The sequence below is a fragment of the Telopea speciosissima genome, chromosome 1, assembly GCF_018873765.1.
Source record: "Telopea speciosissima isolate NSW1024214 ecotype Mountain lineage chromosome 1, Tspe_v1, whole genome shotgun sequence".
Lineage (NCBI taxonomy): Eukaryota > Viridiplantae > Streptophyta > Magnoliopsida > Proteales > Proteaceae > Telopea > Telopea speciosissima.
Genome location: NC_057916.1, coordinates 22,839,127 through 22,850,080, shown reverse-complemented (window position 1 = coordinate 22,850,080; position 10,954 = coordinate 22,839,127). Strand labels below are relative to the sequence as shown.

Below are 10,954 nucleotides of genomic sequence, written 5' to 3'. Positions count from 1 at the left end.
AAGTTCATTAACACTACTTCATTTGGTTGATCTTTAATAGCTTTCCGAGGCATTGATTGAGAATCTGAATTTGGTTGGCTACCCATCCTTCTGGGCCTTCTGACTTAATTAATGACTTTGATATTGGAAATGGTGTTCCAGTGAGCATGCACGCTTCACCCCTTTTAAAGAGTGCTGAACTAAATAGCAGATAGCTATTGGCAAGAGACTTCAATGAAGAATACCAAAGGGATGGCATTCCCATAAACTCATAAGAACTCTTCTATGGGTGGTTAGGGAGTTAGACTTTATATTTGTCTTTGCAGCAAGGAGTGAACCTCACAACCCAGCAACAGAAAGGGTGAGGTGGGTTGGATGCATGAAGACACAAAATGTGTAATAAATTGAACACTTCAATCACAAGTACTCAGAGTATTTGTAGCAGTGTTTTACCGTTACTAAAACTGAAACCACTTGTACACCATGCTCCCCCTTGTGGAGCAGACTTGGTCATGTAGTCTTTCTGCAACATCCAACAAACTCAACAGCAGTACACGGGTCAAAGTGGGTTCTCCTGCTCTTGTTACTTGTAAAAAATGTTTGCTTCTTCTTTTGTAGAACAAGAGTAGATGGGGTGTGCTGGGAAAAGCTTAGTCGAGTTGAGTTGCAGATGAAGTGTCTAATCTAAAACATAATTTGGTAACTCCTTTTTCTTATAATTTTCTGTTCTGCCTTAGGACATGAAGTTAAGTTTATTACAAAGTTGTAGTATTACCTTTAGAAAAGCAAAGAGATAGGAATGCTGGGTTTTTTTCCCCCTTCTTTTGGATCAATGAATTAGGAGAGAACAAAATGTAGGCTGCACCTTGAAAAAGGACAACTTCCCAGGGAATCCCTTTCCGTTTGGAAGATCAAAAATTTACATTACCTGTCGGTTACCTTATCAGGTGCAGTCATGGAAATATATATATTTTTTTTGTAATGAGTCATGGAAATTCAATAGCCTACATTTAACAGGTTGCATCACCCTGCTCAAATCTGTTGCTTAAGCATACCAACCTACTTTATGCCCCACATCACAAAAAAAAAATAAACCTACTTTATGCCCACCATATTTGTCCTTACACATTGCCCGAGCCTGCTAAAGAGGAGGAAGGGAACGTTGATGAAGGTTCTGCGTTCTCTCATTCAAAACTGTATATTTAACTAAGAAGAGAGGTCTTCGTATAAGAAATTGGGATGCTTGAGAATTGGCCTAGAGGATACTGAGCGTATTTACTTACCTTTTTTGGTGCATCATAATATTTGATATTCTAATGCTTTAATGGTGCACTGGAGTGTTGGGGAAGTCAAGGTGCTGCTAAACTCTTGTTAAGAACTAGTTTCTTAGTTATTGAATGGTCCTGCTTAATTCAAGAACAAAGTTATTATGCTGTCTTTTATCGGGATTGATATTCACTATCGCGAGCTAGACATGAAGTGTTTTCTAGGATTCCATTCAATGATACCATATCTATAACTAGCAAAAAGCTGGGTTCACTTCTTTGGTTTTCCTCCTATGGGGTTTGGGGAGCCTCAAAATTCATGTTGAGGATCCCAACATGGTGATACTTATAGACTATTTGGCTCCAAAAAATATTTGAAGGCTGTTATGCAATCTCGGGACAGATTCTGGATCTGGAACGCATTCTGAAGCAAGAAGAATTGGATTTAAGAATCTGTTCCAGACCCAGAATCTATTCGGAGAATGCATACCAAACACAGCTGAAATGTATTTAGTTGCCTTTTTCAGAGGAAGAAGAGCCATATCAAGGATGATTTCAGGGAAGGTGTATACAACAAAACATGTACCAAAGAAAGGTCGGGTGTAACTAAAGGGATTTCTGAAATTGGATGAAGATCAAGAGTTTCATCTTGTTAGCCATATTAACAATGAGACAATGACATTGTAGTTCAGCAATAGACTCTATATCAGGTTATCGGTCCAACTTGGTTATCAGAGGTCTGTTACCATGTTTTCTGTGACTAGTAGGAAAGCAAATTTTTGGAGGCCCCACATATCTTCCATGTCCAACCTTTTTCCAGTTAAAAACTGCAGAAAGCAAAAAATCTGCAGATTTCAAATGAAATATTTTTATACAGAAATAGAAGTAAATATTTTGCCACTTCTACTTTCTCAATATTGTGGTTTTGACATGTTTTTTATACCAATTCAAATAAATTTACTCCCAACCAAATACCCTATTGAAATTTTCTTTTACATCTCTTTTTCGTTTCACTTAACTCCACTTTATCAGTGAAAGTATTATTTTACTTCTGTTCACTTCATAACTATCCAAATAGAGCTTCAGTAAAATGTTTTGGTTGAAGAATGAAGTAATTATGTCCATTAAAGAACTTTTAATTGCAAAGTTGGTCTATGATAAACAGGTTAGTCCATCATCTGTTATAGTAATGATAAACAAACAACCCAAGCCCTACCCCTTCCCCTTCCCCTCCCCCTCCCCCTCCCCCTCAACACCACATAAAAAGAAAAATTAGCACTCTATAATCCATTGAGGAGAAATTGGAAAAAGTTTGGTCCTACAGGTAAAACTTGAAAACTCATCAATTGGAACTATCCAATCAATTAAGGGGAAACTGAAAAAATGTTTAGTTCTACAGGTAATACTTAAAAACCCAAAACAACCTTACAGATAATCTTTGTTTTAGCTCAACCAATTCAAATGTCATTATTGTCACTCTTCCATAGGGCGATTCTCCTCTGCCTGTTGATGGGAAACACTGACTTTGATCTTCGGAAGAGTAAGAGAAGGTTCCTGTTGAAGTGCAGCGGGAGCCTTGACCATGTGGATGCTCTGCTCCAACTCCTTTGCTGCTTCCTTCTGCTCTTTGGCCTTCTTTCCCTTCCTCCTGCCAACAGTTTGGAACACCAGTTAACATCAAATTCCTTATCAGGCATATAACTGAATACCAATGACAAGGGAACAAACCTCAATGCATGGTGTCTGGCTTCCCTATCTACTCTAACTTTATCGATCTTCTTAATGGCCTTCAGTGTGTTCTCTGTGACATTCCTGTCATATCTCTCTGGCCTGTTTCGTTTCCTCTCAAACTCGAAGGTTGAATCCTTCATCATTCATTAAAAATAAAAAATAAAAAAAAGGAAAAGATAAATATACAGAGAAGGGAGAGAACAAATCTAGCACCTCATTTTAAGAATCAAGAAATAATTAATAAAGAAAACTTATTTACCTGTGTCATATCCTTTCCATGCAACCTTCTGTATGCTTTTGTCCATTTAACTTTGCGAGGATTACGTTTCATCTTGAAGTTCTTATGACATTTAGACCTACAAAACCTAAAAATCTGCAGAGAATATGCTAGTCAGGACCTGGTAGCATCACCCAAAAGTAATGCAGCTCCAAGCTTGCATATATGGTCACAAACACACACTGTTCAAATTCATTGTTCTAATTTCTTACTGTTTGATAACTGACTGTGTATTTGCAAAAAATCTGACAGTAGAAACTGCAAATGATGTTGTGCTAACAGCACATATATTGTGTCACAAACTTCACTCAAATTTGACAAAACTTTAGTTTTGTTCCAAGAGCCATAAATCAAAACCTATCTGTCACAGCATTTTTTGGAGAAAAAAAATCACAAAAATTCAAAGTGGTTCATACTTTTTGGAGTGGTTTTCAGTTTTTGCTTTACTTTCAAAGCTTATTAGGTTCCCGGGCTGAATTTTGGGATCATCCTAAATCAGAAGGTGAGGAAGATTTTGATCTTCACCACTTCAAATTAAGGGCTTACTGGTCCAGCAGTCTGACCATTTGGTTCATCAACTAATGCCCAACACTATATCTTATCAGGTGAGGGGAGTGACTAATACGAGATTAGAAAACTATTCAAGAGAACAGTGGGAGGTGACCCTTTTGTTATGTAATAATGAAATGTTATCAGTTTACTCATTAATTATTATTATTGTAAATTGTCACTCGCACTAACTTGGAAAGTATACTCTGGTTTTTTAACTCCTTACAAAACTTAGACAACAAATGGCCACCCAATTATGTAGGTAAGCCTTGCAAAGAAAATCAAACAAAAAGGGAATAAAAGAGAACAATTGTACCTTTGCATCATTGCGTACAAACTGCATACCATGCCCGGGATAAATAGTGGACGAACAGAACCAACACTTCTCTAATCTCATTTTATGCTAGGGAAGGATCAATTTGCCTCTCTGCATAGGGGAAAATAAGAAGAATATCAACCAAAGAAAGACCATAAAATTAAAGTGGAGAAGTTATTCTAATTTCTCCTAAAAACGCTCTGTGTAATATCTCCAGCTACTGAATAAGCGAGCACTTTGTGTAATATTCAAGTTGGGTTAGGACTGGGCATCTTAAGGTAATAAATGAATAATTTGATATTCGATTTTTTAAGATTAAAATCTCATATTGAGTAGTTCGAATTTGGAACTTCAGAAGAGAGAACTGAGAGGAAGTTCCGTCTAAAAGTAACAGATCAACCACTGAAAGTAATCATTCAACAAAGCCAAACTAACGCTGGATATGATGTGGGGAGGGGGAGAGAGAGAGAGAGAGGCAGACTTACATCAATGGAGGAGCTAGTGTCTCAGACTCTGAGCTTTAGGTCGAAACGTGAAGGAAGCCGAGGAGCTCGAGACCTCCGCTTCGAGTGACTTCTCCGTTCGATTACCCTAACTTATGAGCGATACCTCTTTCCCCTTGAATGCCTTAAAAGGCATCTAAGGGGCAGTTTTGTAAAAGTACTTGATCGATCAATTGTGGGGCCAGTATATAGGTACCTGTTACACGACGCTAGACGGCGAGAGCAGAGAAGCAATGAAGATTAGAGCAACGGTTCAAAAAGCCTAGGGTATATTATACATTTGGGAAAAAGTTATTTGCCCGGGAGTGTGGCCTACGCCAGCACTCCCATGAGTCTCTCTCTCCTCCCCATGTGAAAAGACGCATCTACCCCCTTGTTTTAAGGAGGAGAGAGATAGACACAAAGTAGTGCTGGTGTAGGCCACACTCCCATGCAGAAAACTATTTTCCTATACATTTATACAACCCAGACTCCATTTTCTCCACATAAGATGCATGTTTGACAAGGTTTATACTTTCTGGGGTGTTTTTGGAAGATTTGGGTCTCCTGGTGCGCGGGCTGCCCCAATGAACAGCGCTTGGAGAAGTTGCAAGTCCAACAATCAGATCTAACAATGGTGGCCCTTCCCTTTTTTTCTCCTTTTCTCTTACAATGTGGATTGATTAGGAGATCAACGCCGTGGTCATGGAGGTTTTATGTCACGATTGGGAGGAAGACGAGTTGCAATTGCACAAAAGGATTCCGATTTGGGATTTTTTCCCAATTTGAAATCCTAAACTCCTTAATGGTTTAAATGGCTTTGAAACCCAATGGCAAGGGCAATTTCATCAGTTCAAATCAAAATTTTAACACAATTAGTCATGAACTGAAGGAATGGGTCTATTTGTTGTTGTTTGCAAACCTCAGGGGATACGCAGAATTTTCTAAAATTGGGGGATAAAATCATACTTTCGTCAAACCTCAGGGGTGATATGTGTAAATTACCTTCTTTTTTTGATAGAACATGAGAGCTCTTTACATGCTTATATGTGATGGATATGTTGATTTATCTTCTTCATGCTGTGAGTGGACTGCGGTATTACTCTTCCATTCCAAGTTTTTCTTTACTTCCTTGAGTTGTGGTGGTTTAGGAAACATGTTAGCATCAAAAGCTAGAAAACATCATGCAGGGTTTGTATCACGCCATAGAAGACGAACTTCAACAAATATAGGAGTTTGGATAGATAGTGCTGAGCTATATGCACATGCTTCTTCTTTTTTATGTTTGGGTAAGGAGTTATGCACATGCTTAATGCAGGGGAAGAAGAAAGTTTGGTCATTTGAACTTTTTGATATTTTCTTAGATTTTTTTTTTTTTTTGGTAAAATATTTTCTTAAATCTAACTAATACTATGGCTCCAACTAAAGTTTTTGTTGTATATAAAGGTGATAAATTAATCTTTGTTGCCATTAGGGCTGTTAGGTGTGTGATGCTTGATAAATTATCGTTACTCTTCATCATGATGTACATATGTTTTTATTTAATTGATTTTTTTTCTCTTTTATATTAAAAAAAAAAAAAAAAAAGAGAAAGAGCCACCGACGAACCAAATACCTCTGTAGCAGACTTGTCACTTGTGTATCTCTTGTGTGTGTGTGAGAGAGAGAGAGAAAGAGAGAGAGAGAAGACTAACTTTTTTCTTCCTTCTTATTCACAGCTCCTTAGCTATCATACAAACCAATCAATTCCCACTCTTCATTTCTTCCTCTATCTTTATCTCCTCTCTCTCTCTCTCTCTCCACTCTTCATTTCTTCCTTCCTTTCTCTTCTAATCTTGGCCTTTTCTCCTGATAACATCAAAACCTTAGCTTGCTCTAGAAATTAAAATGAAGGGACTTTGAAGAGACTAAAGGTCTGATCAGTACTGCAGTTGATTTTGTCTTCTCTGTTGCAGAAGCAGACTCTAAGTAGAAGGAGAAGGAGATGAGGATGAAGACGAAGATGAAATCTTAGGGGTGGCTGGCAATGGAGGTGGTGGTACAGGGCGGGTTTGCAAGGAGAAGGGTGGGGCGGGATGCAGGGGAGGGGGATCAAGAGATTGGTTGCAGAAGAGAGTGGTTGGTTCCATCCGAGAAGAAAGGAGAGAGAGAAGGTTGTTGGGGGCATTTTGGGTTATTCATTTAACTTCTTTTACTCACATGGGGGTTTGGTAAATCTTTTTAAATCAAGTAATTTATAAATATAAAACATAATTTACACCTACTGATTTTGTAAATCTTTTTTTAATCTAATAGATCTAGGAAATTCCCCCAAAAATTAATCAAATAAAGAGATATAACTAAACTGTGCTCGTTATTGCCATTTTATACGTTTAGTGGGGGTTGAGACTTGAGAGACACTCGTTTCCATTCCCTTGTTTCTCTATCATCTTCTTTATTCAATTTTAAATCAAGAATAGTAAATGGATTTTAGAATTATTAAAATAAAAGATGACTCTTGAGTACTATAAATAACTGAAAATAGGGGACAACTGATTTGCTCAGTTGGTTTTGTATCTGTCTTGTTGTAGCAAGCACTGGGTCTTGGTAACATTTGCAGTGCCAGTTGCTACCGCCCCTTCTTGGGTTTCAGTCCCACCACTGTACAGCCCACCCTTGGCCTCCCCTCTTGGGACGCCTCTCTTAGTAAATTTAAGACATGCCAGTCTGCCACACTTAAAACCCCTAATCCTATGGGGCAGAGGCCATCTAATTGTTGCTACTAACAAGCTCATTTAGAAAAAGCATGGAACCTTTGTCATGGAGATTATCGGCACTTCAAGTACTATATGCAAATTAGCATTTCATTTTAGGTAAACAAAATTCAATGATTCAATTATGCAATTATGCTTCCTTGTAATTCCTATGATGATCTCCCAATTTGTTGAGGAGAATAATAAACAGATTTACTTTTTGTTCAAGTTTCCCTGGCTTGAGCAGCCAAGAAGGCATGGACTGCACGTAATATTGTTGTTTAGCATGTTAGATGGGTCTCTCGTCATCTCTTGCAGAGCTCAACTGCTCCAAAGCTCGACGATCTCAGCAGTTCCCTGTACGAACCATGTGACAGATCCTGCTCCTCCATGAATATGTCATGCTCTAGCTCCTTTCTTCTCATCCACATGTAAGTCCCAAACCCAGCAATCCCAACGAAGATCAAAACCGTCCCAATCAAGAGAGCTATCCCATCTGCAAGACGCACTCCCCTTCTCGTCTTCTCTTCCTCGATTCTTCTCACCTTGAAATACCCAATCTTGCTGGCGTCTCCGAAACTCACCAACGTGCTTATCGGATAATTCAATGCGTAGCAGAATCCAGAAACGTTGTGGAAAACAGATCCCCAACAGCTGCAGTTGCTCTTGCAAGAACTCTCGCATTCCTCCAAAGATCCCATCTTTTCAAACCCCATCAGCTCCTTGTAAGGCAACTCGACGCCTGCCCTTCTCAGAACCCAATACTCAGTCGCACTCGCATAGTCTTCGCCTCTTACTTTGCAGAAATCGCCGGATTCTGGCGGAAAACAGCCGCCGGAGGAATACTCTGTTCGGTTATCCAGGCACCTGCAATCTCCTCCCGGAAGGCAGAGACCATACGATCCGCACGCATTCGGGAGCTCGCACTCGTTGTCGATCGCTTGAAAATCGGAAACCCACTTCGAATCGTACCAATAATAACCCCTGAGATTCCCATCTGATTCTAGCCTGAGTCGTCGGATACCTGAAATTGGCCTATGAAAGGTGTTAAAAGATTGTACATCGACGGGAGCTGCTTCCGTTTGATACATACCCAGAAACCCATTCGGGCTAACTCGAGCATAAATTGGTCTGCCGTCGACAATGCTTGCTTTTGCTTCCAGGGCTCTATGTCTCCAGTAAATCTGATCCAGACCTGCTTTGAACTCAACATACAATCCAATAAAATCGTCTCCCAATCTCATAGAATAGAGGCCATTTGACGAAACCAGAGACACATTCATCGTAAAATTCTGATTTTCCAGAAGCGTGTCGGACGGGAAATCAAAACTCTGCCAGAGGACGACTGAGCCTGAACCATCTAGCTTCTGTATCTGAAGGTTTCCGCTGTTGAGGATTAGAAGACGTTCACCATCGGTATGAGTTGACCAGAGTACCCCCGTGTGCGGATCAGACAAGACGAGACTACCGTTGAAGAAGAGCACAGTGGATTTGGACCACCGCGCCCAACGAGTCGGGTTCGCGAGCCACACAGGTTCGGAAGAAGGGACGTGAACAATAGCGAGAGCGAGTTGGGAACTTCCGTTTCGGAGAAAACCCAGAGAGAAAGTTCCGTTTGGGTTGTGGAGAAGGGGTTGGAAGGACGATACAGGTGGGTCTGGAGTGGCCGTGAAGCCTATGAGCAGCTCTTGGGTTGTAGCTCCCACTGAGAGCCATGAGTGGTCGACATAGAGAAGAAAGGCCGGCAGAAGAAGAAACCCAAGGGATCGAGCAGTCGACTCTGTGGTACTTCCCATGGTGGACATTAGAGGCAGAAGATTGGGATTAGAACACTGAACAGATGGAAGGATGCAGATTTGAAGATTGCAAAGAAAGATTAATATAATAATATTTTATTATTATTTTTTAAGATACAGATGAACTTATTAGAGTGTGAGAGCGTCAACAGTTTTATTTTGATAGAAGATGAGATTACAAGGTTAGATGCATAACACCATAGCGGATTCTTGGCACTGATTATTTTTAATTTAAGGAAACCATCGGAGCTTCCTCAAGAATGATTGCTGGTTGTGAGTAATAATAGTGAGTGGAAGTTGAATTTTATTTTTCAAAGTTTTATAGTAATGAGAATTCTTATCATATTTGATAGTTTTCCCTTTGGCTCTATTTTTTTGTTTTTTTGTTGGTAAACCTTGGGCTCTATTTGTTTGCACATAAGTATGAGACGGGACAGTGAGGAGAATGAGCCAAACGTGTAATGGGGTAGAAGAATAGAGAAATGTAATGAAGGGACAATAATCCTAGCACTGCTCCCCACTTGGGGACTTTGGGGACAAATCTGAACCGTCCATGGGCATGGGTCCCACAGCCCATGGAGGGTTGGATCTGTCCCCATTGCTGCCCGTATGGGTAGTTGATCACAACTCTATCCCACTCAACCCACAATTCTAATGGAATTGGTCTCTACCCAGAGGTTGGGTTTGAGTCAGATTATGGATCAAGGAAAGTGTTGAGCACCTCGATCCATCCGTTAAACCTGGTCTTCCCGTTCATTTGATGTTTTTGTAGGATAATAAATACTCCTAAGCAATAACCCTAATTCATAAAATAAATCAAAGCTAAACAATATTATAAATAGTCCTAGATTATAAACCCTAATTTATGAATTAGATCAAAACCAAACAAACAAAAAGTACTTACCTTCACATCTACGCTGCAAGGCAGTTAGTAATAAACAATTATAAACAAAAATATGAGAAAATTCCACATTAGGGTGCATAAATCAACGCATTAACTTGCTTAAGTATAAACCTTAAAAATTATATAGGCATCTACCCAAAAAAAAAACACTATATAGGCAAACAGTTTTGCACATGTTGCATATAAAACGTTGGATAGGGATAAAAATCCCCCCTCAAATGTAAAACACACCCTCTATGTGACGAAATGACAGATCACGGAAGGCGATCGTGCATAAAGTCCGCCCCAAAATTATATGAATGAAAAGTGAACATATTATGGATTATATTCTTAATCCATAAACAACAACACTTAAAATTTAATATCAACAATAGAATATGAAGGTGTTGCTTAAATGACACTTCTATAGGTGTATTTAGAACTTGACATTTTCTTTTTAATTGCCTTTTGTCTTATTTCTAAAAGTTCCTTAAGTCAGTGGCAAATAAGGGATTTCAAACCTGAGGTTTGTCTCGTTTACTTGTATACCCCCTTGTTTTAAAAACCTTACTTATAGACTCACTGGGACTGACGTAATACCCATTCTGTTAGGGTGAACCTGTTAAATGACGATGTCAACAGGCCATAAATTTGTAAAATGCCAAAATACCCTTATGGCAACAGGAGTTTACAATAATACCCATTTGGATAAATTAGAAACTATTGGAGGAAAAAATCAAGTTTGAGAGTGTTTGGCAGAGGACGGTTGCAGAGACGCCGGAAAAGAGGGCGGCGACGCCTTCAATCTAGACGATTTTTTACACCAACGACGATGGAACCCATTCTTGGTGGTGAAGGTGGCAATGGAACGTTTATGACGCCTGGAGTGGTGGTTGCAGACTTGCAGATGAGGTGTTAAAAAATCTGAAACATCTCCGACGTCT

The 10,954-nt window shown here is 39.4% G+C and overlaps 2 protein-coding genes across 2 annotated transcripts; both read right to left on the bottom strand.

Moving 5' to 3' along the window:
• Positions 1-2,653: 2,653 nt before the first annotated feature.
• LOC122659630 (probable ribosome biogenesis protein RLP24) lies at positions 2,654-4,730 on the bottom strand. Its single transcript, XM_043854728.1, has 5 exons — positions 4,603-4,730; positions 4,118-4,228; positions 3,235-3,348; positions 2,973-3,109; positions 2,654-2,892 (listed from the first exon to the last, which is right to left on the bottom strand). Exons 2-5 carry the CDS (start codon positions 4,196-4,198, stop codon positions 2,718-2,720), a joined length of 507 nt encoding a protein of 168 aa, XP_043710663.1. The 5' UTR covers positions 4,199-4,228; positions 4,603-4,730; the 3' UTR covers positions 2,654-2,717.
• Positions 4,731-7,622: 2,892 nt separating this feature from the next.
• Positions 7,623-9,172, bottom strand: LOC122659506 (PAN domain-containing protein At5g03700-like). The gene has a single exon (XM_043854613.1). It carries the CDS (start codon positions 9,134-9,136, stop codon positions 7,637-7,639), a length of 1,500 nt encoding a protein of 499 aa, XP_043710548.1. The 5' UTR covers positions 9,137-9,172; the 3' UTR covers positions 7,623-7,636.
• Positions 9,173-10,954: the final 1,782 nt, after the last annotated feature.